Source organism: Bradysia coprophila, unplaced genomic scaffold (assembly GCF_014529535.1).
Source record: "Bradysia coprophila strain Holo2 unplaced genomic scaffold, BU_Bcop_v1 contig_350, whole genome shotgun sequence".
NCBI lineage: Eukaryota > Metazoa > Arthropoda > Insecta > Diptera > Sciaridae > Bradysia > Bradysia coprophila.
The window spans coordinates 5212792-5237925 of NW_023503608.1; the positions used below are offsets into that span (position 1 = coordinate 5212792).

The following is a 25134-nucleotide window of genomic DNA, read 5'->3' on the forward strand; positions in this document are numbered from 1 at the left end:
ACCACATTTCGTCGTACAAATTTCCTCTCTGGGTATAATTACTCTTAGTTCACAACTCTCGTCTGAATCGTGATCGTGAACACAAAACCGTTTCCTATAAACGTTTTCAGATTCATCAATGTGGAAAATGAGATGCGTATCAATGATAGAATCGTCAGAACCATTACAGTAATGTTTTTGTTTGGTTCAGCTGTAATAATATTAATTATAAATTCGCTCGCTTAGCACACTGATTAATGTTTCGGTAACGCCAGCAATTACGTAAGGCAAATTTGTGCATGTGGGTTTATGGCATTTTTGGTCGACTGGGCTCGGTATATATATATTGAAACTGTGTCATATGTTCGAATGTTTGTGAGTGAGTAAGAACCACTTGAAAAATTTCAATCGATACGAATAGTTTCCGTTAAATATTGAGAAATATTGTCCTGCAGTGACAAAGTGACAAAAGTGCGTCAATTTTAAGTATATTTGTAGCATAGATACGATAGATACCTTGAACATCTGTCGTTCTACAGTGTTCTTTTGTAGTATAAATAGCTGATACATACCGAGATAAAATAAAAATGAAAAATTATGTTCTTAAGCGTTTACAGACCTCACTGCCCTCACTGCATCGGCTCACACAGAATTTACTTTAAGACCCAAAATTTCATCCCATTCGTTATCCGGTAAAGAACTCTAATATTTAAAGAACTTTAAGGTACTTCAAAGAACTATCATATCAGCAAGAACGAACTAAATTCAGAGATAAGAGGACATGATATCAGGGACGATTTCGGTTTCTATTCATCTGTTTTATTATCCATAATGAGTTCCAATCGCAGATTACAATTCATAATTTCATGGGCATTTTCTATAGAAACTATTTTATGTACTTTGATGGCCGGAACATAATTTTTGGTAACAATCGAATGGTAGCTCTCGTGTAGAACACCATTTAATTCCTCGGAAACGCATCTGCAATTCGGTAAAAAATTAAATTGTCATTGGTGTGTGAACAGATATCATCACATACACGAACCTTGTTCGAAATACGTCTAGCGATGTCGTACACGGAATGGATGAAACATCATAGGAAAATTGCATTGTTTTGTCGTAAAGAACAGATTCTCCGAATACTTCCACAAAGCAGTCTGTTTGAGGTCCCTGTTCGCTAAGGTTGGTTAATAGTAACACTTTCTGCACATTGTCGGGTAGTTGAAGATTGCTGATGTGAAACAACAAAATTTGTAAAACAAAACACTTTGGGTAAAACGTTCAATATTGAGGTCTCTTACGGGCTCAAAGATGTAATACGAATATTGCCTAAGAAATAGACACCACGATCAATTGTACAATATCCGATGACCGCACACTTCCCGTAATGTAAATCTTCAGGGTTGACATTAAGCGAAAAGTCTTCAACCAGCAGTTTCTTGTAGAAATCACAAAAAGTGATTTTCTTTTCGTTTGATGGTTGTCGAGACCCCATCGTTTACATGTTTTGTTTTGAAAGATTTTGCATTTCGACATAAGGAACTAGATGTATCGAATCATATGAACAGCTGGTTATCTATGATCGACAACGACTACAAAATATTAACGAGAGCTGGTTAAAAGTACTCGCTTTAAGTACTTTTCCCTTAGTTAACTTAAATTCAAATTCTCGTTTTTTGTTTAAACTTTCACCTCGACTGTCCATAGAGTAGATGATGTTCCACAAATGAAATGGCAACATTTCGGTCAACTTAACAAAAACTTTATTTGAAATGAGATAGTATCGCTGGTGCGCTGAGCGCACCTTTCTCTTCCAATAGAATTGCTATAAACCTAGTAACATTGATTACATTACCCGAAATTAAATGAGAAAATTTAAACTTAGAACGACTGTCCTCCTTGAAAGCGATCAATAGTCGTCTACTGATAAAATCACCGTAACTACTCAAATGACCCATCGGAACAAAACATTTTCGATGAGGTGAATACACTTCAAAGTCAGCTCTAAATTGTTCAGCCTGCGCCAATTCGTCTGCAGTTACATATCTCACCCGAAAAGTTCTGTCCAGACGTTGGTAAAATTTAATCATTTGTTCCAGTGTTTCATCGAATTGACGCAGCGATTCCGATTCATCGATGGTCATACTGAACAATTGAACATTCGTTGTTTGACACGTCGAATACAGTCCTTGGTCGATGGACGCTGTGTCTGCAAGCGAAAAGCTTTTCCCACTCGACACAAACTTTAACGGCAGACGACTTCGATAGACTAGCAACTTTGTAACGAAGCCCAAAAAACTGAGCATCGAACCGCTGCCAGCCAGATGTAAACGATTGAATTTATTCTTTGGGTCGTCCTCAATGATTTCCAATAAATCGTTCAAACGGATTCCAGCTCCTTCGGCCAGAATACTCCTCACGAAATCAGGATTCGAAAACGGTGCGAATCCGAACGAACGGAACATTTTCTTGCAATGTAACGGAAGTTGCAATTCGCATTTCGCTGCGTCGCTTTTCAGGAAATAGCAAAATGGATCATGATGTTCCAGGTAATTCACCTTGTCCAGATGATTTTCTGCACCGTCGATGCTTCGTTGACTAGAGTAGCTGAAACGAATTTCACTTGTATCGAGTGGTGTGCGTTCGTGTATGTCATTCGGTAGATCCAGGAATTTCTCTAACAATGCATCGTCATAAGCCTTTATATCCTCTGCCAGCGCTTTGAACTCTGTCTTTGTCTTAGCTGCATCCAACTTCAATGACTTCAGCAAAGATTCAATGCCCTCTGCCGTTCGATCGGCATTCGAATAGGAGGTTAATATATCCTTTATCTTCTGATCCAATCGTGCCAATTCGCTCCTTTTTGTTGACAGGTCCAATGTACGGAGCAGATACAATTCATTCAGGTCGATATTCAATTTTCGTTGCCGGATGTTATGTTCAAGTTTCTGTTTGTCGTGAAGCTTTGCAACAAAATCGATATACGGTTTTACGCCGGCATGGTTTCTCTGGCCGGTAACTGAGAATGAAGATGCATTACGCTGAACTGTACGGCAAATTAGAGGTAGTTTTAGTAGCATTATTCATGCTAAATTCACCGGAAAATGTTGGAGAATGATGCAACACAACCAATGTTTTGTATTATATGACAGTAGCTGTTACAGCTGTTACCTCTGTTACCTCTACTCGGTCCTCTCTGTCTCTCTCTTATAGCATTTGTGTTTGATGACTGACATTCGTGGAGAATAAGTTTAATGTAGACATACGTTTGGGCACCAAATTCAAATATTTCGCCCGTTTACAAAGTCTCTGTGAGGATTCTTTCGAAGATCGACTTCCGAAAATCGGGCCAATTTTTCTTGTAGCAATGGCTTATGTCTACACTGTATCAAAAATACCCTGAGCCTATCAATACTACTGTATTTGGGGTATAATTGTAAAGTTACGTTAAGCCCTCTAGAGGTTCTAGAAGTCGATCTTATAATGATTACCTCTGTGACCTCTGGGTCGACTTTAGACGAATGAACGTCAACACAAGGTATGGTCAAATGTCAAACTTTGTATGGAGCGGAGGACATAGTGATTTCATATAAACAAACTCACCTCTCATGAGAGGTGAGTTTGTTTATATGAAATCGCCATGTCCTCCGGTTTGTATGAACAGACCATACCTGGTTTATACTTTCATTGCTTTAGACCACATATCTGTTTTATACTTTGATTGGAAGCAAATCACACCAATGAAAGTAATCAGAAAAATCAGCTGTTGCAAATCAGGCACGCTAGCAAAATTTAGTGAGTGTCCTCTCATGAGAGGTGAGTTTGTTTATATGAAATCGCCATGTCCTCCGGTTTGTATGAACAGACCATACCTGGTTTATACTTTCATTGCTTTAGACCACATATCTGTTTTATACTTTGATTGGAAGCAAATCACACCAATGAAAGTAGATAACAGGTATGGTCGATCGCCGAATTCATCTTAAACGCACTCACATTTTATGTCAAAATAATATGAAAATGAGTGCGTTTAAGTACGAAAATCAAATTTTTATGTCCTCCGGGCCAATGAAAGTAAATAGATAGGTATGGCCAAACGTTCAAATTTGTTCTAGCCGGAGCACATACGGATTTGCATGGCGCCACCTCAAACGAACTCATTTCTAGTGCAAATTTCCACTAGAAATGAGTTCGTTTGAGGTGGCGCCATGCAAATCCGTATGTGCTCCGACTTGTATGGACTGGCCATACCTACTTATCTACTTTCATTGCTCCGGGCCGACAATAGACCATACCTGTTTTACACTTTCATTGAATGACACAACTTGATACAAGCTGTGGCAATTTTTTTTAACCTGCCACATACGGCCATTCATCTGTTATCGATAATGACGACAAAAATAAATGAATTTGGGTTCCGGGACGTGAAAGGACCAGAACCAGAGTCTTTCAATTCGCTTTTATTTTATTATTTATGCTTTTGAAAAGTACCAAAGCAAAGCAGCTAGCAGGGTAATAGAAAAAAATAAAGTAGTACTTTAATCGAAGTATGCGAATATTTCCATACCTTTTTTTTCATAATGTCATTGCAAAATTACCATTAAGGCTGCTAATGGTATTATTGGTATCAAAAAACTACTCTATTTGACGTGTAAAAATCTCTATTACCCTGCTAGGTGCTTTGACCAAAGTTATACTCATCGTTAAACTCATAGAAACGATGCTAAGAGGCATTTTTACCGACATCTCTCAAATTTTACACTCGGATAATTTACTGTAGTGCCGAAAAATCAGCTGTTGCAAATCAGGCACGCTAGCAAAATTTAGTGAGTGTATATTAAAACAAGACGTTGATTCATTCATGCTTTTTCACATATCTTTTTGAAGGAGTGTCCAAATATTGGCAGCGAATAATTTCTTATGACGTAACAGGAGAACCTAAGTAGTTCTTTAATGTAGTTGTAAATAATATAAAGTATAAATATAACAAAGCATTTTAGGAACAATTTTTTTCTACAAAAGATGAGCTCGGTGGGTAAAATTAATGTGTAATCAGTTAATGATGTTCATGAAACATAAAAATTTTTTAAATGAAGGCACCAACCACCGACGGCGGAAGTCGTCCTATGAAATGCAAAAATAAGAACAAATCTAAATTCACTTGTATTCCGATTGGTCTGACGCAAGGGCAATTCAATTTGAATGCATTTAAAATTGTCGAACAGTTCGTAACAACCAGTTCACACCATCCTAATCTTTTACGGTGAATTGATATGATTTCATCTTCAGATACAAATGGTTTCAAATGCGTTCGGCATGTTTGATGGCGTTCTGTCACCTGTATATACAGGATCCGTTGAAATGGACGTCACAGACAATTAACAAGATCCTGATCAACGGAGCAAAGGTGGTTAAAGAAAATTTTGAACATGCCAACGACAATGGACCGTTGGACTGTATACTGAATGTTGAAAATTACGTTGCAAAAATTCGGATCGAAGAACCGATAATTCTGGACACGAGTCCATCTCTAATCGATACTGTGCAGTCGTTTTTCAATAACCATCAGCATGGACTGTTCAGATGCTTGAATTTGTGTTATTTGATTTGGAAAACGAATGAAATCTATTTCATATTTGACGGTCAAGGCAGTGGCAGTGCTGTAGATGATAAATACGGTTTTGCATCGTTAGTTTGCACGGAATCGACACGAGACGTTAGTAAATTGCTAAGGACTCTGAGTTCCATAAAGTCGGGCGATTGTTACTCAGTTTCGGCTATAAAAATGAAACATTTCCGAGAAGGAGTTGGTAACTACACTAAGCCACGTATACAGTACGTGGGTATGAATCCATACAAAATTGTAAACGACTGTTTTGCAATTCTATCTGGGAAGTTCCATGTCGAATATAACGGATTTCAATCGTTAAAAATGCGACAATCGATAACAGTCAATTTAATGGCACTGATTTTTCATGCAATTCAACCGGTCAATTCGTGGAACAGTCAACTTATCGACAAAATCATCTTACTTGGAACAAAGTTGTTTCATGAATGCAAGAAATCGCCACAGGGTGAAGTGACCATACACCATTTACCTCATACCTATCGTATTCTTGACTACAAATTCAAGATCGATTACAAACCGTACGATCATTCCGGACAAAGAAGCTATTCGCTGGATGAAATGGAAAAAAACCTGTTAATATATCTGAAACGGGCTTTCCCAGCGACTGCTAAAAATGCATCAGTTTTCATTCAGACGAACTCAATGACTTTCGCTGTTTGGGAGTCGAACAATTACTTCTATCTATTTGACGCTTATGCACGGAATCCAGTGGGACAAATAGCTGACGACCAATTCGGTATGGCGTGCATTCAAATGCACAGCAGCTTTGAGTCACTTTGCAATGTTTTGGCAACGAATCTCCATGCCATCGCGGCAAATGATGGATTCGTGTTACACGGAATAAATGTTACTCTGACGACAAATGATGGGAAACCGGTCGCCGATACCGATTTGGAGTTGATAAGCGAATTTCTGGACGATTTATTTTGGACAGAAATGAATAGCATTCAGGAATCGTCTGCGAGAAGCGACGAAATTTGTAATTTGGATGAATCATCAGACGACGATATATTCATGGAAACTGTACTTGGCGAAAAACGAACAGCATCAAGCATTCAATCTTCATCTTCGAGATGTAAGTACATGTAGGTATTGATTCATTAGGCGGAGACGGTAGACAATGTTAGAGTTACTGCAGCATGTGGAGTGCGGTATGAAATCCGGGAAATTCACAAATGTTGTTCGTAAATTATCGGGTAATAATAGTGACAAAACAACAGAGCTCACCTCAAAATCTAAGCAAGAAGTTCATGTCTTTGCTTTTTTTCTTCTTAAAATCCAACAGTTCCACTTCCATGTTACACTCAGTAAATTTGAGTATAAAGGGAATTATACTAACATATGAAACGTGTAAGACGAAGAAGAACATAGAGTCGCATGAATATTGCTAAGTATTTTGAGGTGAGTGCAGCGAATTTAAACATTACGGCCGATACTTTCTTAGCGATTTTAAACCATTCCATTTCTTCCATTTTGTAGACTGAACTGTTTTCCATATTTTCATTCCAGCAACCACATCGTTCGCATCTGAGTCAGAAACTGTAGACAGTAGAACTGATGATTCATCTTCAAGAACAAGCGATTCCAATTCGCAGTCGAATGACGACTCAGACTCGCAGGGCAGCAAGACAAAGAAAAGTCGATCCAAATCACCAAAAAAACTTAGAGAAAACGACTCGGATTCTCAGGCTAGTCAGGCTAAAATAGGTCGATCCAAATCGCCAAAAAATCGAAAAGAAGATGACTCAGACTCTCAGGGTAATCTGGCTAAGAAAGATCGATCTAAATCGCCAAAAAAACGAAAAGAAAACGGCTCAGACTCTCAGGGTAGTCAGGCAAAGAAAGATCCCGAATCGCCAAAAAATCTGAAAGAAAATAACGAACAGACGATGGATGTAGATGTTAAAGAAAAAAGCAAAAAGAAAAGAAACAAAGAGAAGCGAAGTAAAAAACTGAAGAATGAAGCTGATAATGGAGACGATGGACACATACAGAAAGAAGGAGGCAAAAAGGGAAAAAAGAATGGTAAAGGTGAAGACAAGGATGACAAAGATACATCGAAACAATCCCTAGTGGTAGTCGAGTCGTCTAGTGGAACCGAGACCAGTATCAGCAAACTACTTAACACTTCGTTCAAAATCTCTGATCGTGTTTTACTTGCCACAGAATGGGGAGACTTTTTTGTCGCTTTTGAGAACAACAGCTACTTTCTAGTGGACGGATGCGTATGTGACTACAACGCTTTGATTCGAATTAATTTCACCCAAATGGATAGTTTCAAAAAGATTGACAGCATTGACGGTATTGTAAGCGAGATAATGCAATCGAAGAATGTGACAATTAGATCAGAAGCTGGAGATGTAAAGGACATCGCTCGGTCGACCGAAATTATTGAAGTGCAACCGCCCTTTTCCAGTGACGTGGATGCTCCGATGTGGGAACTCATTGAAGGAATGATTGAACTCATGAAAACTACTGCTAAATTCGATAAAATTAAAAATGAATTGGCTTGAGTGAGGTAAAAATAAATTGAAGATTTCGACAGCGAAAGTTTGCATTGTAATCTTTGATATTTAGGTTAAGACATGCTAGGCCTACCTTGTATCAACATGAACCACATCATATATATATATATATATTTTAGTATCTTGGTCAAACGGATCCGATAAAAAGAAATTACCAAAATTTTCCCAAGAAATATTCTCTGATCTATTGAAATATCACTAGAATTCCCAGAAATGAATTCTTCGATGGTTGAAGTGGATGAAGTAGACACAAATCTAGATTTTCCGATATGAAAATTAGTATCGCCCAAAACCACTTACAGTGGATGTGTGACGCAAGTCCTGTTATCCACTTACAAAAGAACTGATATCGGTGTAGGTGACGCTTACAGATTTGACACGCCAAAAGATATGCCTCACAAATGGTAGCTGATGAGGATAGTACACGAAAGTTTTATCAACAAAAATTGTGCCCGAAAAATTTTAGGAAGAAAAATATAACAAAAAAAAAATTTGGTCAAAAAGTGGCAGATAATTCGGCTTTCTTCCGTTTGAATTCCATTCTAGCAATATATTTCACAATTTTCCTTCTTCAACATTTTTTTTTTCACATTTGTTAGAGTGAACGGACTTGCGTCACGTCACGGTCCTTCACTAACGTAGGGCAAAAATCTCAAAATTATCTGAACACTTGACCGAAATGCTCGCATATCACACCAAACTCAAGACCCTCAAGACTATCTAGAAAAATGATGAATTCCTTTGTTTATTAGCCATTGCTATTTTGCCAGATGTTATGCTAGGAGCGCTCTGCCTTAACAATTTCATTGACACGCACAAATACTTAGATTAAAATGAGAGTTTCATTGAAGCGACGCAATACATTATCTAGAATGAATTTTTCGAGCCAAATTTCATTCATGATTTCAAAAGTAGGTAACCATTACCATATAAAGACGAACAACATGCAACAGCTGGCTGTCATTAGACGGTCAGAAATTGAAAATTGTTTTTGTTAGTGAGTGTCCAGTCGTATTAAAATTGATAGTAGGATAATGCGACGTTGGAAATTATTTCGTCATTCATGAATACTGTGCAGTTCATAACAAACATTCCTAAATCTACTCATTGTTCTTACTGTACATGTAAACGATCTTAAAGAAAATTGATATTTACATGTGATAACATAAGGTGATAACAATCAGAAGTAAATAACACTCGGTCAGCATAACATTTGTGGTTTCGTACCGGCTTCATTATGCCTTGTAAAATTTATTTACGACATGACCAGTCCATTCTTCAACGACAACGTTTCTCCTCCGAGAAAGTCACTATTTTTGCACCTTCCTGGGTACAGAGTGCCTTGAATTTTCTGGGAGAACGATTGAATGGAACAAAATTCGAGTTATTTGAAAATGGAAAATCGTCAAATCCTTTGGAGTCATTTACGATAACTAAAGATTTTAACAACCAAAGCTTGACCATATTACAAAGGATAGCGCGCAACGAGAGCCATAATGTGTCTGGGGTCATAAATACAACATTATATCCCGATATTGCTGACCGAGGAATACTTTACTCCATTCGTGACATAGTCAGACAATGTGTTATTGTGGGAGTGGATCAATGCTCTTTTTACGGAGGTTACAGATGCAATAGAAACTCGCAACCGAAGCAACGAGTCTATGTCTGTGATCTGGCTGCCTTACAATTTCAACAGGCATACAACTCCGGGCGACTTGTGTTGATTCAGGAAGGTGAGCAACATTCAGGTGTTTTGGATGATTTGGTGTATGAAAAAGTTGTCGGAGAAAAGAAGCGGTCATTTAGTGAGGTACAGCAGTCATGGGGTGAGCACGACAATGAGAGTGATAAATTGAAAAAACGATACATACGCCACGATGGATATGGATTGCCCGGACGAGGGTCGTGCTTCTTCGATACCAAAGCGTATGCCTCATTTGTGAAGCATGACGTTATCTTATATGGATTGGCTCTGCAAAAAATGGTGAGCGTTCATCATCCCAAAGACAAGATTCACTTCAAATTTCTCAAGTATGGCACTGGGTTCTTTGCGTGGAAATTTGCACAAATTTTGGATGAACTAATACTGCCTGCAGTGCTGGACGGACTCGAAGAATTACTAGGGAAGCCAGAAATGTCAGCGATTAAGAAAATTGAGTTGCCTTTTTATGAATGCAGGCCGTGTGATGCTAAGCGTCTGGAAAATTTCCAATCAAAGTTTGCGATCGAAGTCATCTTCAGTGCGAATGATGCCTTGAAGCAATCTTTCAGCAAAGAAGGATTGATTGTCTCAACCACTAATTGTGGAGACAGTCATGCCGTTTGTGGTAAACTAATTAATCAAATTGTTCGTTAATTCCGTAGCTTCACACAGTTTCATAATATTTTTAGGCAACGAAATGCAATTTGGTAGTGTGGATGCTGCCGTTGCGGAGAATTTGGAAAGCAAAGGAAATATTTTCTGCCCCAACATAAACTTGTCGATTACTGAACAATATATTAGTTTTTAGCGCATATTGTTATCTTGATGGAAGCGGCTACCTGAAAGCCTGAATAAAATATACTTTTCTATTGCACATTTCAGCTTCATGTTCATATACCACTAAGTGTGATCGACTCAGTCTAAATCTGCTTTACAAGAGATATGACAGGTCTTATAATTCAGAGTGAACCTTCTTAATTTTTAAAATCTAAACTACTTCTAACAAAAAAAAAACTTTCATCAAATTCAGCCAGTAACTCGACCTATTGTGGTGTCAAGATTTTATAAAAAAAAAATCCGGAGCTGAGTTTTACAAAAAATTTACCGCCACTGAATTTCAGAATAACCAATTTACTGACTTTCAACAAAAAAAAACTATTATCGGCTCTGAGTTTTGAACGAGTGAAGGCGAGCGGAGAACTCACTTGATCTACATATCTATCGAATTCTATCTATCACATATAATAACACTTCACCTTGAAGCCCTCGGTATTTTTATTAAAAAATCTACCTTGACAAAAACACATAATTTTCGTCAAGTTGGATTTTCTAAGCGTCCTGGAAGTTCCACAAAGAGCTATTTAAAGTTTTAAATTCTATCTTACTTACAAATGCAGAGGCGCCTCTAGGAAATTTCGCGCCGTGGACCATTCAGCTCTCTAGCGCCACTATTTCTTTACCAGCATAATTTGGGAATTTTTTTTTGTGATAAAAATTGTCTATTTCCTTTATACTCGACAGAGGCGCCGACTTTGAATTCGTTCATGGGGGGCTCATGGGGGGCAAAGAGCACAAAATGATAAAAAAATTGTGAAAAACCCTAGGAATTTAAAGAAGTTTTGCATTGTCATGGGGGGCAATCGCCCCCCTCGCCCCCCTATACTCGGCGCCACTGATACTCGATCATATTCCAGCGCCCTATTTTCCCAGCGCCCTGGACCATGGTCCAATTGGTCTCTATGAAGAAGCGCCTCTGTACAAATGAGAAGTTAATTTTTACTCAAAACTTGCAATACTAGATACACTTCACGATTTTAAACACATACATCCTTTCTATAGATCATCTTCAAGGTACGGTACTTTTAGACGCAACCTCAGTTAAGTTTCGTTAAATGTTTCGTTCATTCATTCATTGGTATGAGATTTTTTTAACGTGGATGGCATTTTGAACGTCCTTGAAGTTGATCTATGTGACAAATCTTGAAAATGAGGCTGAGTGTGAATATTGACGAACAGCAAGATGAGTTCGCCTTACAAAATCTTTTACTTCATTATTTTAAACTGACCTTTTGTTATATGATACCAAGGTTCTGAAAGAACCAGGTTAAGACAACTCTGAGTGGATCACGAAGGAAGTGACACACAAATTGAGTTCAGCGGCTACGAAGTTTGTATGAAAAGGCAACGTAACAAAAAGAAAATTCCGAATTTTCCTAAAAAAAAAAACATTTTCTTCAAGTTGATTTCACCAAGGTTCTGAAAGAACAGGTTAAGACACCCACGAAGGCGGGTGACATCGAAATCGATAAATGCATTCAGTACAGATTTTGTGTGAAATCAACTTGAAGAAAATATTTTTTAGGAATATTCGGAATTTTGTTTTTGTTACGTTGCCTTTTTGATATAAACTTCGTAGCCGCTGAGTCAATTTGTGTGTCACCGCCTTCGTGATCAACTCGGGGTTGTCTTAACCTGGTTCTTTCAGAACCTTGGATTTCACACACAATCTGTACTGAGTGAGTTTATCGATTTCGTGGGTGTCTTAACCTGTTCTTTCAGAACATTGTATGAGACAACATCAATTTTGTGGCTGTTATCGTTAACAGACGAGTAACGAGTATTAGAAAGGAAAAATAAAGAACGTAGCCACATTGCAAGTTTTGAAAAGTGGCGAAGCATTGAATACACTCATCATCATCAACAATGTCAACAATCAACATCAGCTGCTGTCCTCTGTGGTAACGTCAAAACTGTCAAAACACAACGTGTGTGAGTGGTGTGAGTGTAAAAGAAGTGTCTTGCTATTTATTTACATTTTTCTCAAACCCTTGAACGGTTATAACTTAAAACAAATCGGAAAATGGGAGACCATTCAAGTGACGACGATGAAATCATTGAAGAGGTATGATTGGAAGAGAACAGACCATTTGGAGTTTAATCTAAAATTGTGTTTTTTTAATACCCAGATACCCGTGTACATATCGAAAACATTGTCCGATCAACTGTACATCTTCCAATATCCAAACAAAAAGACGAGTTTCAATATCGACACAGCTGAAGTGGTGAAAAGTTGCATCAAACCACTGAACCAAGACGTGAAAATTGATTTTGCACTCAACACAGCATCATTGCATTATGATGCATTCAAAGGTGAACAGTTTGCAATTGCAGCTGATGGTCAGGTGGGTGGACTCAATAATTCCAAATTTAATCGGACGTAAGCTAACTGCTTCAAATTTATCAGAAACATAGCCGATCCGAGCGCCCATCATTTCGCAACGAAACAATGGACAGGCAATCGTTCATCAGCACGAAACCAATGGAAAATATCAACAAATACGTTCTCGGTATACTGCACAAAGAAGACAATCGTAACGAAATTCATGCCGTACCGTTGACTGGTATCTTGCAAATGCGACCGAGTTTCTCCTACTTTGATAAATCGGATAAAAGGCAGAAGGCAGAGCAAAAGGCTGAAAATGAAGCCGATATGGATGAGGAGGAACCGACTCAAATTACAGTGAAATTTGCGCGCCAGGAAAACGAGAACGTTCGGAAGGCGCGAGAGAAATCGTTCAATTTTCTATCGAAAAAGTTTGCGGATGAAGCTTGGTGTGAAACGATGTGGTACACGAGGGATTCGCATCAAGCTGAATTGGAACGACAAAAACTGTTCACAGCAATGAATCAACCGTCCGGTAAGTAACCTTACGAAGTGTACGAGGTCGAGGTGGATAGTCCAGTCACGGTTTAAAAATTTAGTGGAAAGGTTGACCTATTCAATGGGATACAATCTGAGATCGATCTGATTCAACAGTAAATTTTCTCTTAAATTCCAGATCAATCTCTCTGCCTTACCAACGAAGATTATCTGAAGTCACTCATTCCACCGGAACGTTCAAAGATTGACATCGACTCGCTGCTGCCAACAAATGTGATAAGTATGACAAAGCTGAAACAGCTGTCTCTGTCGGATCAAATCCGTGTCATTTTGACTGATGGTAATTTCTATCCGTAAATTCGTCATTGCAAACACTCTCGAGATAAAATTTTGTTCACAGTTAAGGTCGTGCGATTCGATTATTTGATGGGCATTCTATCTGACAAATCCATGGACAAAACATTGACAGCCGAAAAAGTGCTCCGTACGCTTCCTTCTGTTGGTTTGCTGGTCAAAGGAAATTGGATTGTTCTGTCGGAAATTCTCTATCCCGCCGATTCTGTCTCAAGCATACACGGAGTTCCAGCTGAATTTATGTGCCGAGCTAGAGACTATGTGGTATGAATTTGTCGCATATTTTCGAGCTACAAGGTCGACTCATTGCTTCACTTATCATTTTCAACCCGTAGCTCTATCAATTCTCGAAAATGGATTATGTCAGTCGACAAAAGGTGATACTGAACACTCAACTGCCAGCCGACGAAGTGAAGGAAATTCTGTTAACCGTTGCCAAATTGGACACATCGAAAAACAAATGGCAGTTGTTGCAGCCGCCGGATCTTCAATTTGAGAAAAACAATCAAGAACTGAAGCAACGTCAAGATGTCTACTGGCGGGCGAAGGAATTGAAATTCCAAGAAATGGAAATGGATCAGAAATCCCAATCGAAACGTCAGCGTAAGAGGTCGATTCGTGAGGGTAAAAGTGATGCGGTCAAATGATTTAATTCGATGAATAAATTCGACAGATGCGGAAGAGAATGGAAATGTTTGGCTTTATTTGTGCTATGTTTTATGTGACACCAGTGACAGCCAAAAAGTTTTTTCGTGGACTTGTTCCCTCTTGTAATCTTCATGGTTAAATGACCACAAAAAGTTTCTCCAACGAATAAATGTAGGCGGTTTCCTGAGTGTAAAAGGTAGGATCTTCTTCGTCCAAGTTAGGAAGATCGTAACAATTTTACATGGTGAATGGATAGAACGGTTGGACGATGATTACATTTTTCTTCATGTACTGTTCACAGTTACTATCGAATTAGTTTCTTCTGAAACTGCTATATTATCGATCGTGTTAGCATTCTAGGTTGCGTTACAATAATTGCTCGTTGGAAAATAGTCCATACAGCAGAAGGCCTACAACTCCTGCTGATCTGTTCTCTAGAGTATGAATTATCTTGAGTGTCAAGAGTTCTTGAGGTTTAGCAGGTTTTTGCTACTGCTTACTCCGTTCCAATCTAGAATTCTCAAACTGTAAGATGAACATAATATGAACGAAACGCCTTGCTTTGAATTTTCATTTAATTTAACTTCATTCATCCGAAGCGTTAATAAGATGACCGTCGACTGTCTTTTTGATGTCGTCGTAAATGGCATTTCGATTCAGTTTCGTGATTGTAAACAATTTACTGTTCCGATGAGATTTGATTTCTTCGACTATGGGAATCGTCGTAGTGACGGGAACCGTTGCAACAACAATCTTTAGCGAATGGTCGGTAGCTCTAGCCACGTCCGTAACAAATTTCGTAAAGAAAACACTTTTCAGTTCCATTTTTCCGATTTCATCAATGACAAGGATGTCCGTAGCATTAAGAGTTTCGTGAATCGGTCGGAGGAAAACATCCACAGAGGATGTGTCGACGGTATAGTTTCCGACTTTGTGCTTGAAAGTGGTGCATGTTTGGCTGTGGTGCCGGTTTACAAAATTAGATTTTGTCTATCGAATCTGTAGTGAACTATAACTCAACAACTTACTCGTTTCTTGCGAGAATTCCTCGCTTGGTAGCATTCAATGAGACAATATCGAATCCAATACGATTTCCTCGGTCATTCCTTACTTCCTCTGTATAAAATCCTGAAGTTCGATTGTTGGTCGCAATTAATTCATTGACCATTCGCTTTACAATTGTCGTTTTACCAGTGCCTAAATAAAGACGGAGAATGTCATACTTCTCAGGAGTAGTTTAATTAAAAGTCACGTTTCATTAACTTTACCTGGCATTCCAGTTATTACCACAAATAAAGTGACCATATTTTCAATCGAAATATTGCATCTCTGAGTCAAAATTAAAATCTCAAAATAAGTGATACACAACTGACAAATGCGAGGGGGTAGTCACTGGCAAAAAATGTAGCAGAAAGCTTCACTCAATTTTTTTTTGCTATTCGAAAGGGTTCATTAAACTAGTCTGGGATCACTTCTTCGCTGAGGAATCCTTGGTCGCTTCGTAATCGTTAAGGAGTAAAACTTCTTTACTTGGATAGTATTTCCCTCCCCCACCTCACTTATAAAAAAAGCCCGGATGGAAATCTAAATATTTCTTTGAAATTCGTTCAGCCCCACCGTGATCCCGTGATTACTGTGATCCCCCAAACGGTAATTTGTGTTGTTTGAATTTTGAGTGGTTTATGGCATACAGCATCACTGAATTTGATTTCCTTTTCTGTCAACAATGCACAGTTTTGAAGTTTCTGTCTGTCAAAACAGATCTGTATGCAGTTAACTTGACACTGTGTTTTATTAGAAACTTCCAGAGAAATGATAACAGATGACGCTGCGCCAGTGAGGCGGCAGCCACGCTTTCTGTTATTATTTCTCTGGAAACTTCATATAAATTTGATCCCCGCACATCGCGCACAGTGACATTTGAATCCATTTGAAAGGAGACTAGTTATAAAGAAAGAAAACAACCACGAAATGCATAGAAAACATTCAATAAAATGAACAAAATATCGGAAGGTAAGACCTGATCTTACAGATTTTCTTAAGAGAAAGGCTGTGAACCAGAACCTAACAGTGAGCCTTTCCTTAAAGCTCAAAATCAGTCCATAAAAGATGAATGGATAAAGATTGAACTATCGGACTTGTTGTTGTTCACTGTCCACTGCCCGACATCAATAGTTATTTGTGTACTTGGTTTGGACGATGTATTTAAGCTATTTTCGCGAGTTGTAAAGCGAAAAAAGCTTAAAAACGTCGTCCAAACCAAGTACTCAAAAAAGTTTTCATGCAGAGGGAAAAAATCAAGAGCAAATTTCCAAAATTGACCTCGTATATGGCCACAAGGCATGAAGAATATGATACTTAAAATACACATTGCATCTCACAAAGGTCACAAACGGCTTTCCTGCGATTTATGCGATAAGAAATTCGTTTACAAACACACACACATACACACACACACACCGATGAGAGACAATTTCCATGCGAAAAATGTGGTAAGGCCTTTTGTATGGAAAGGGATTTAATATCACTTCTTCGTTGGGGTACGTTAAAGCACTACCTCAAAACCTGTAAATACAATCAATCTGGCGAGAGACCGTTTCCATGTGATGAATGCAGCTCGAAATTCACTGGCAAACATTTACTGAATCAACACAAACGAATTCACTCCAAGAGAAAGGCCATGGGCGGAACAACACGGGCAATTTCATTCGAAAAGTCTTCGAAGAGCTCAAAGCTAGAGTTAGAAGGTGATGAACCGGCTGAATCTATTGTTGAATCCAAGGACGACGGCTTGGGTGGCAACACATATGAAGACAGACCAGTGGAGAAATCGAATAAGGGCCAACAGATACGCCTTGGAAGACTACCGGCTAGTGATGAAATCCGGATTAAATTGGACATAGAAAACCAAATCAAATTACACACAGCGGCCAAATCACAATTTTCTGATAATCTGAGGAACATTGTAGACACACTGCCGTCAGCAGTACATCAACAATCACCGTCTGATTTCGGTCAAGATGAAAGTGGCAATCAAAATGTTAAAATAAATATAGCCAAGGGAAATTCACGTCTGCGACACGAGAAACCATTGTTGGGGTTGACCTGCGGACTTCAATCTTTCACCGAAAAAAATATTTTTTTTGAAAATCTGTTAAGCATCGCTTAAGTCATCGTGTCAACAAAGGCACAAAAGTTTTACATTTCACGTTTTTAATCACATTTCCATACATACTTAATCATAGATATCGTGTTACGTATGGTATATTTTCTGCTGTAAGACCTATGATTTATTATTCAGTCAAGGGAATATGTATTGATTAGTGTAATCTGGTCTCATGACTTCTAAATATTAAACTCCAAGTCTCATCGACTTGTGCAAAACCGGGCTTATTGCGTTTTGCAAAGATTGAAAATGTTAGTAGTCAGGGGACATGTTGCCATTGATGAATTAAACCGAAAATAATATGCAACAATGTAATATGCAAGGTTCTGAAAGAACAGGTTAAGACACTTTCACAGTCTATGAGGGATTCTTTTGAAAAACAGGCTACCGAAATCGGACGCATTTTCTATTGGAATTTTTTATAAGTGCCTAGAAAGGACTTCGACCCTATAAGCCAAAACCACTTTCAAAAAAATTCTTCGAAGTTTGTGTGGCTGGTGAAAGGTGATCAAAAACCGAAAACTTGCAGTTTTCTTACAAAAATTTCTCCAGTTACGCGATTTAGGCCGGGAGCCGTGCCGTACATGTACTATTGAGCCGAATAGAACCTATTGGGTTTAAAATTCACTGACACTGAAATATGTGCAGTTGAAGTTTTCAACCGAAGACTTACACTGTTCTTACAGAAATTTCTCGAGGTACACAAAACGTACATGGTCGTGTGTGGTATCATTTAAAAGGTAATTGTATGTGCTTTTGGGCCAAATAGGTTTTTATGTGGTTTGGATCCCATCTAGTTTGAGCGGAGAATATCACCCTTTTTTCACATTTTTTTAAATTGTAATTTTCTCCTCTCATATGAAATATCGGAAGTCCGTTTGTTGTAAAAACGTTCCGTTTTCCTCGTGAAAAAGTTGGAAATTTCATTTTCAAGTGTGACTTGTGGCCCTAGCTACGCTCTGGCCTCGACAACACCATCGACATGCACTTTCCAACTTTTCTTCCCTCGTTGAACTAATAACTATTAATCGGATCGAATGCCTATTTGACTTCGCTTTCGTAAATTGTTGTGACGCGCCTTTATCGATTCTACTTGGTTATTTTCGATTTGGTGGCTTTTTATTGTTGTACTCGAATTGCTTGACTTGTCGTCCTCAGTCTTCTCTTCGTATTCTCGTACATCTTTCAATTCGTCATTTCCTGTTGCTACTTTCCACAAAAGCTTCAAAATGAACTGTCGAACAAGAATAGATCAGTCTAAACGATTTGCTAATTTTACCTCCGTTTCGAATACACTTACTGTAAACCAATATAAGTTCATCGCCAACAACAAATCGAGCATGATTACAAGCATACACAAAAGCGGTACTTGCATATTCCGTTCGGACAAACAATACCAGATCATTCGCAACGGAAAAGCGTATAGTCGAGAACAGAACCAGACGAATGCAAACAACAGAAAGCCAACATTGGCAATCAGTTCAAAAATCCGATACTTTCTCTCTCCTTGCATTCTAAAGTAGTGCGCCGTCTTGGTGCCTTCAAGCAACACATCGCAAATATCGTGCAAGAATAAAACAACTGTTCCTGCTTTGTGTCCACGAATTGAAAAACCGAAGAATATCAGAGCCATTGTTATCAAATGATGGAGTAACTGGACAATTGAATCTTTACGCCAACAATCTGTCACAACCGTTGCGTAAATTGAATGTAGGTAAAAACTTAACTGAACCACGTACAGCACGTGGTATTCGATCGGAAGTGCGGCGGTGAACTGCCAGTCTATGTAAGACATTTATTTGGTTAATTAATACCAATTTAAAACTGCTAGTGGTTGCGTTACCACTCCACACCGATTCTGGACGTAGCAAAGATTCTCCTCTCTCTTTCACAATCAAAATGTATGCCGCTAGAAGCCATGAAGCAAAGTAGAAGCAGAATTTCCATGCCGATTCGGGAAGTTTTTCTTTTTCCGATAGCGGCAGTTTACACTTTTCGGCAATAGGCTAAAACAATTCCATGAATTCGATGCGAATTCAGATTAGTCCGGCGATTAATTCTATAATAATTTGTAGAATGAATTTACTTTTACCAGATAACCACTAAATGCGCTACGCAACACAGTCCAACCGACTGCGAATATTGTGATGTAGATGAATATCAGCGGATCTTTATTGTTACGGGTAACGGCAGCAACATGTTCAAAAAACTGCTGTGGGCATCTGTATTCGGTTCTTAATTGATCCAAGTGATAAGATAGGTACTTATAACTGTCCACTGCGAACTGATCGTAACGAACCGACGCACTCCAATATGAATCGTTGCACATATTTGCGGTCAGTCTACTATACTTATCGATAAATAATACAAATCGAGACATTATTTTGTTTGGTGGAATCAAGTAACATTTTTAATTAAAAGAAAAGCCATAAGAGGGGACCCGAACGTATAGTGTGTACGCAATACAGCTAGTCTATAATATAAAGTATAATGTGGACCAAGAGTCCTATATTAGGGTGTAGCGGTTTTACAAAATGTGTTAGTTCTGTTAAGGCTCAGCCGGAAATCCACTCAGCTGGTCCATCTGATCATTTTATGGAAGAAATTTTGTTTTCAAACTTTGATTTTGTGCTGCCGCCAGATCGATTTTTGAAAATTTCGTCGTTTTCGGTCCACATCACATATATCGATTTTTTACGGTGGGCTCAGTGTACATAAAAAGTTGAGTCAATATGGTAATCTAATCTCCAGGCTTCACAGATTATTTTATAAAAAAGATCAAGTCTAAAAAATATTTTTTGAGTTCATGACTGATCGTCAAAGTTCCCCAATGGTGATTTTGAGACTTTAATCTCGCCACAAAATTTGATGAAAATGTGCAAAAATGTAAATTAAACTTTAAATATGCTAAATGAACCGCGGTGAGTCAAATACAACATCTGATTTGAATTGGGACACCTAAATTTGATATTTATCTGACAAAACGTTGTGTTTTTGGTACATGGAATATTGGTGGCGAAAGTCGAATTACCTCAAATCAATAATTCTTTAGCTTATAAAAGTATTCCCAGGTTCTGACAATGCGAAACCTTCAATTTTAAGCGTTTTCTAAGCTAATTTACAACATTAAATACATCAAAATTTGAAAATGTAAAGAGACGTAGCCACTGGCTCTAGAACTTGTCAACACAAAATCAAAGTTTGAAAAAAAAAATTCTTCCATAAAATGATCAGATGGACCAGCTGAGTGGATTTCCGGCTGAGCCTTAAAAGAACTAACACATTTTGTAAAAACCGCTACACCCTATACCTATATATAAGTAAATACTTTAAATGTTTTACAATTCCATTAAGAAGATGCATAAAAGACGAGATGAAGAAAGAAAAGGATTTTGAAACGTTATCCTACCTTGCTTAGGTGCGGCCACGGGGAGGTATTGTACGGAACAAGCTGTGAAATTTTTGACGAGTAAAAATATTTTTGAAAATAATTAAAAACAAATATCCCGAGCAAAGCTGGGTACTGCACCAGTTGTCCACAAAAGGCCACAAAGTCATAACAAAAAATAAATGTTTTACTTGCATTAAACACAGTATGATTAACGAAGGAAAGTGGCAACAATACGCGATAAGCGAATATATCACAAATGCGCTGACAATAATGATGATTTAACAATGACCGGCTGCTCAAACACTGATACTGAACTGATATATTAGCATACTGCATAATAGAAAAAAAGACAGCAGACACCGTCAAGGGGCTTTTCGCCTAATGTCTGAATAGAAAGAAAGAAAGAAGACTATAGTAGGATCTGCAAAGGCAGGTGATGAATGAGTACATGAAGGTAATTACATGATGAAATGATTATAATCAAAATATGAGTAGTTAGGCCGATAACATAGACAGAGCGACGGTGGCTGCCTTAGCATGTAATTCAAAATAGGCCAAGTAGGATACCCACCACGGGCTGTGTTCATTATGGGATCGCTCATAGTTGCCAACTTGGTTGCTCAAGTCAAGGAAGAGAAACCATTCGGTTCTATGCGACAGCTTATAAATATTTGTAATATACAATCAGATTAAATGCATTAATCATCATAATTAAAAATGTACAAATGCCAATGCAAATTGTAGACCTGTTTACATTGAAAAAACGAATGAAATATATTGTTATTGCGTACCGTGTAATGTTTCAAATATATTTTAAATAAAATAAGTAAATAGTCAGCATTTTAACGAACTTTTACTCTTTTTTCAGATGTTTGTGAACGAGAGGTAAACTATACTTCGAAAAATGCTGTACCACGAGTTTCGGAGACTTGACTTTTTGAATTACGAAACTTTTTCCAGTCGATAGGGTGAGTGTACCAATCCTTGGACAAGAATGAGTCCTCGGACACCTATTGTTCTTTCATTCATAAACTTTTTTATGAATGAGAGAACAATAGGTGTCCGAGGACTCATTCTTGTCCGTGGATTGGTACGCTCACCCTACAGGATTTACCGTATTCCCATGACTTTTCGTGAATTTTTGTGTTGACTCCCGTGATTTTTTCTCAACCATTATCTTGAATTTCGTGACTTTTTTAGATTTTTTCAATTGTCATCAAATAATAAGGCAAGTGCAAAGATCAAAAGAGAATAAGCCATCCAATCAATCCCATTTGCCTACAGGAGAGAGTTTGAGGTTTGAGCCAATCAGCCTTACGGGAGAGAAATTCTCCACTTGCCTTATTGGACATTTAAAACTCCTTACAGTCATTCTGTCTTGTTCGTGGAACCAGAATGATCCCATCCCACGATTTTCCGGAAGAGTTTCTACTCACTTGTGATTCATTATACCATCTTTGGAGTGATTTATCATATTGATTTTTGAAGGATAAATTACGGATTATTGATACTTATTTGTTTTGTCAGAATAACATATGAACAGATGTTGATTTTGATGTAATAAAGATTTCACGAACTTACCACTGAAACAGGTCGTCAGTTAAAACGAAATGAACTTTTTTATTACGCAACCACTGAATATATCCGATGCATCCAATCCAACTGTTTGCAACAATTGAACTGAAACTATAATGTAACCGAATATCTGCATTGGTCCAATGAAATAAAACTATGTATGGTGGATCTCATATTTTTTATATAGAGAGTGCAGTGTGTGCAACTCCAAGTTTTTGAATTATCTCAAACCACCTTAAATTAGTATGTTGTGTTAAAAGTATTTTAATGTTGATTTTTGAATGAAAAAATCTCATTCCAATACGTGTAACACATCATGCTTACCGAGGATTGAAATAGAAAAAAACGTGCAAAAAATCATATTTTTCATTGTAAAGAATCACTCTTTAAATTCACGCCGTAAGTGTGCCAAAAATTTGAATTTTAAAACGATTCGATGAAAAAGTGAACCGAAATAGTATGTTGTGTTACAAGTATTGTAATGTTGATTTTTTCAGCACTAGACCAAGTTTTCCTTGGAAAATTGGGTCGTGTGCTGAAAAAATCTCATTACAATCATGCTTTGTGCCAACCGAGAATTGAAATAGACAAGAGCACAAAAAATCATAATTTTCATTGTAAATAATCACTCTTCAAATTTGATCGATCACATTGCTTTGCATTTTCTCAAACGAATGCTGTAACAACTCATACAATTTCCATATCAACACTGCTTTGAGTGTTGTAATATCACATCAAACGGGTGCTGAAATAAGTCACTTTACAACACTGAAAAGAGTCGTATTTCAATTCTCTGTGGCACAAAATACATTTCAACGCTTCATTGTATGAAAATGACGCTACGTTAGAAAGACCTCCGCAATTTCCATTTTGAATTTCGACCGCACTTGTTAAAAATGCTAGACGAATGGAGTTGATCTATGATCAAAGTTAACATGTAAAGTCAAATGTTTCATCGAATTGTTCTGGAAAGTCAGTGTGCAACTTTGATAGATAGAAGACAGACGTCTTAAGTCTTAAAATGTTTCCTATCATCAAGTATCACAACAAAAATCTCTTCGAGAAAAGTGTTACGCAGTCTTTGAAGTACAATTTCTAATTTTAGTTCAAACAATTTTAGTTCAAACAAGCTGGCTTAGTTTTTCTCATCATCAGCCAAATAATTTTTACCAAAAAAAATTTGACTGGAAACAACCAAAATTTTACCAAAAAAATCTGCGTCGCAAAGTGGCAAATGTTCAGTAACAGACCAGCAAGAAAATTTACCTGCCACATGCGACGCAGATTTTTTTAACCTACATAGTCGATGTGATAGCTCGTTTTGCTCGTATTTGAAGCGAGAATATGATAGAATATGTTTTGTGGTGATATAAACAAAAGGGTAGAAACTGAAATGTTCGACTATATATAGTTGCCGCGGCTCAAAAAAAATTCTTCGTTCTTTTTTTGGAAGTTAGACTGCGTCAAGTCCTCCGCTATCGCTCCGGACATGATCCGTTGTGAACGACTCGAATAACACTAGACATTCTTAAGAGGCTCCGAGCGTTCAGCTCAGACACAAACCAAAAATTGAAGAAAAAATAGCAATATTCAGACTAAAGTAGGAAAACACATTCTGATGAGGGGAAATACTTAATTTGGCCTTAATTTACCGAAATGTGGTCTCACATTATCACTTTTTAGAGTTCTATTCAATTAATTTTGCTATTTAAATCACTTCTGCAAGAGTACAGAATTTAAACTTTAGGTACACACTTCTATGCATTTAATTAAAAAATTCACAAACTAGTAACACTAATACGTTGTTGCACACATTTTTCACTGAAATTTGGTTCGACATTCTTAAAATTTGAGCATTTACAGTCACTATTAAATTTAAAAACTGTTTATTGTGTTAAAATCAGCCATTTTTCAATTTCGACACCGCGTCCTTGTTCACTTCGAAAAATTTCGTGAATGCTTGGTGACATATTAAAACTTCGAAACGTGAAAACTAACCGTACTTTTAAAAAGAAAAACGGAAAAATAAAAATTTGAAAATGACAACAAAGAAATACATAAAATCTCATGTTTCAAACGTACGACGGATGAATGTGCGGTGATATTAATTTATGCTTCCGAGTTTTCGCTTAAACAACCGTAAAAATTGTTAAAATTTCTAGAAATCCTAATAAAGACAATAAAGACGTATGAGCACGACACAGAAAATTCCTCTTTTACAATTTCCGGTCGGCATATAGTTGATCTGAACCATATATTGGGCGAGGTTCAGAGAATGAACTCGCATTCGTCTACTTGCAATCAACTATTTTCTTCTTCCCCATTCACTTGCATGAAGGCCATGTTACCGATTCTTCGTTCGTAACTAACATTACTTCAATATTCCGAAGATACAGAACTTTATTTTACCTGGAAAACATACTAATTCCAGAGGTGGTGTTATCTAACATGCAGAAAAAATTAAGTTAAAACGAATATACCAAGCCAAACAAACAGAGTAT

At 37.6% G+C, this 25134-nt stretch overlaps 7 protein-coding genes across 10 annotated transcripts; 3 read left to right on the plus strand and 4 right to left on the minus strand.

Annotated features, from left to right (window-relative positions):
• Positions 1-776: 776 nt before the first annotated feature.
• Positions 777-1523, minus strand: LOC119080533. Its single transcript, XM_037188945.1, has 3 exons — positions 1281-1523; positions 1025-1210; positions 777-960 (listed from the first exon to the last, which is right to left on the minus strand). The coding sequence occupies exons 1-3, from the start codon at positions 1472-1474 to the stop codon at positions 786-788; spliced, it is 555 nt and encodes a 184-aa protein (XP_037044840.1). The 5' UTR covers positions 1475-1523; the 3' UTR covers positions 777-785.
• Positions 1524-1719: 196 nt separating this feature from the next.
• Positions 1720-3150, minus strand: LOC119080458 (serine--tRNA synthetase-like protein Slimp). The gene has a single exon (XM_037188828.1). It carries the CDS (start codon positions 3057-3059, stop codon positions 1743-1745), a length of 1317 nt encoding a protein of 438 aa, XP_037044723.1. The 5' UTR covers positions 3060-3150; the 3' UTR covers positions 1720-1742.
• Positions 3151-4925: 1775 nt separating this feature from the next.
• Positions 4926-8152, plus strand: LOC119080405. The gene is made up of 4 exons (XM_037188735.1): positions 4926-5010; positions 5076-5203; positions 5269-6683; positions 7118-8152. The coding sequence occupies exons 1-4, from the start codon at positions 5002-5004 to the stop codon at positions 8119-8121; spliced, it is 2556 nt and encodes an 851-aa protein (XP_037044630.1). The 5' UTR covers positions 4926-5001; the 3' UTR covers positions 8122-8152.
• A 1039-nt stretch (positions 8153-9191) lies between these two features.
• Positions 9192-10712, plus strand: LOC119080465. Its single transcript, XM_037188844.1, has 3 exons — positions 9192-9245; positions 9283-10463; positions 10528-10712. The coding sequence occupies exons 2-3, from the start codon at positions 9371-9373 to the stop codon at positions 10644-10646; spliced, it is 1212 nt and encodes a 403-aa protein (XP_037044739.1). The 5' UTR covers positions 9192-9245; positions 9283-9370; the 3' UTR covers positions 10647-10712.
• Positions 10713-12582: 1870 nt separating this feature from the next.
• On the plus strand, positions 12583-14539 carry LOC119080448 (DNA-directed RNA polymerase III subunit RPC5). The gene is made up of 6 exons (XM_037188813.1): positions 12583-12740; positions 12805-13020; positions 13083-13536; positions 13678-13839; positions 13900-14117; positions 14189-14539. Exons 1-6 carry the CDS (start codon positions 12699-12701, stop codon positions 14498-14500), a joined length of 1404 nt encoding a protein of 467 aa, XP_037044708.1. The 5' UTR covers positions 12583-12698; the 3' UTR covers positions 14501-14539.
• Positions 14540-15055: 516 nt separating this feature from the next.
• LOC119080534 (nucleoside-triphosphatase THEP1) lies at positions 15056-16072 on the minus strand. The gene is made up of 3 exons (XM_037188946.1): positions 15770-16072; positions 15530-15698; positions 15056-15459 (listed from the first exon to the last, which is right to left on the minus strand). The coding sequence occupies exons 1-3, from the start codon at positions 15804-15806 to the stop codon at positions 15087-15089; spliced, it is 579 nt and encodes a 192-aa protein (XP_037044841.1). The 5' UTR covers positions 15807-16072; the 3' UTR covers positions 15056-15086.
• A 2309-nt stretch (positions 16073-18381) lies between these two features.
• Positions 18382-22743, minus strand: LOC119080479 (ceramide synthase 1-like). Of its 4 annotated transcripts, XM_037188862.1 has the most exons (6): positions 22640-22733; positions 21077-21118; positions 19754-20012; positions 19511-19673; positions 18968-19449; positions 18382-18901 (listed from the first exon to the last, which is right to left on the minus strand). In XM_037188862.1, exons 3-6 carry the CDS (start codon positions 19994-19996, stop codon positions 18692-18694), a joined length of 1098 nt encoding a protein of 365 aa, XP_037044757.1. In that variant the 5' UTR covers positions 19997-20012; positions 21077-21118; positions 22640-22733; the 3' UTR covers positions 18382-18691. The 4 variants fall into 4 exon arrangements, with proteins under 4 accessions (XP_037044757.1, XP_037044759.1, XP_037044756.1 ...); XM_037188864.1 differs by lacking the exon at positions 21077-21118 and having other exon boundaries at positions 19760-20012; positions 22640-22743; XM_037188861.1 differs by lacking the exon at positions 21077-21118 and having other exon boundaries at positions 22640-22743.
• Between the last annotated feature and the right edge of the window lie 2391 nt (positions 22744-25134).

Coding starts and splice junctions, on each gene's coding strand:
- LOC119080465 (XM_037188844.1), top strand. CDS start 9,371: ATGCCTTGTAAAATTTATTTACGACATGACCAGTCCATTCTTCAACGA. Junction 10,464..10,527: donor AGACAGTCATGCCGTTTGTG/GTAAACTAATTA, acceptor TAATATTTTTAG/GCAACGAAATGCAATTTGGT.
- LOC119080479 (XM_037188861.1), bottom strand. CDS start 19,996: ATGTGCAACGATTCATATTGGAGTGCGTCGGTTCGTTACGATCAGTTC. Junction 19,674..19,753: donor TTAGTGGTTATCTGGTAAAA/GTAAATTCATTC, acceptor GAATTGTTTTAG/CCTATTGCCGAAAAGTGTAA. Junction 19,450..19,510: donor TCCAGAATCGGTGTGGAGTG/GTAACGCAACCA, acceptor TGTCTTACATAG/ACTGGCAGTTCACCGCCGCA.
- LOC119080533 (XM_037188945.1), bottom strand. CDS start 1,474: ATGGGGTCTCGACAACCATCAAACGAAAAGAAAATCACTTTTTGTGAT. Junction 1,211..1,280: donor CGTATTACATCTTTGAGCCC/GTAAGAGACCTC, acceptor GTTTCACATCAG/CAATCTTCAACTACCCGACA. Junction 961..1,024: donor CTAGACGTATTTCGAACAAG/GTTCGTGTATGT, acceptor ACCGAATTGCAG/ATGCGTTTCCGAGGAATTAA.
- LOC119080534 (XM_037188946.1), bottom strand. CDS start 15,806: ATGGTCACTTTATTTGTGGTAATAACTGGAATGCCAG. Junction 15,699..15,769: donor GGTAATAACTGGAATGCCAG/GTAAAGTTAATG, acceptor GTCTTTATTTAG/GCACTGGTAAAACGACAATT. Junction 15,460..15,529: donor GGAATTCTCGCAAGAAACGA/GTAAGTTGTTGA, acceptor CCGGCACCACAG/CCAAACATGCACCACTTTCA.
- LOC119080448 (XM_037188813.1), top strand. CDS start 12,699: ATGGGAGACCATTCAAGTGACGACGATGAAATCATTGAAGAG. Junction 13,840..13,899: donor CCGTGTCATTTTGACTGATG/GTAATTTCTATC, acceptor TTTTGTTCACAG/TTAAGGTCGTGCGATTCGAT. Junction 14,118..14,188: donor GCCGAGCTAGAGACTATGTG/GTATGAATTTGT, acceptor TTCAACCCGTAG/CTCTATCAATTCTCGAAAAT.
- LOC119080458 (XM_037188828.1), bottom strand. CDS start 3,059: ATGCTACTAAAACTACCTCTAATTTGCCGTACAGTTCAGCGTAATGCA.
- LOC119080405 (XM_037188735.1), top strand. Junction 5,204..5,268: donor GCATTTAAAATTGTCGAACA/GTTCGTAACAAC, acceptor TTTCATCTTCAG/ATACAAATGGTTTCAAATGC. Junction 6,684..7,117: donor TCAATCTTCATCTTCGAGAT/GTAAGTACATGT, acceptor TTTTCATTCCAG/CAACCACATCGTTCGCATCT.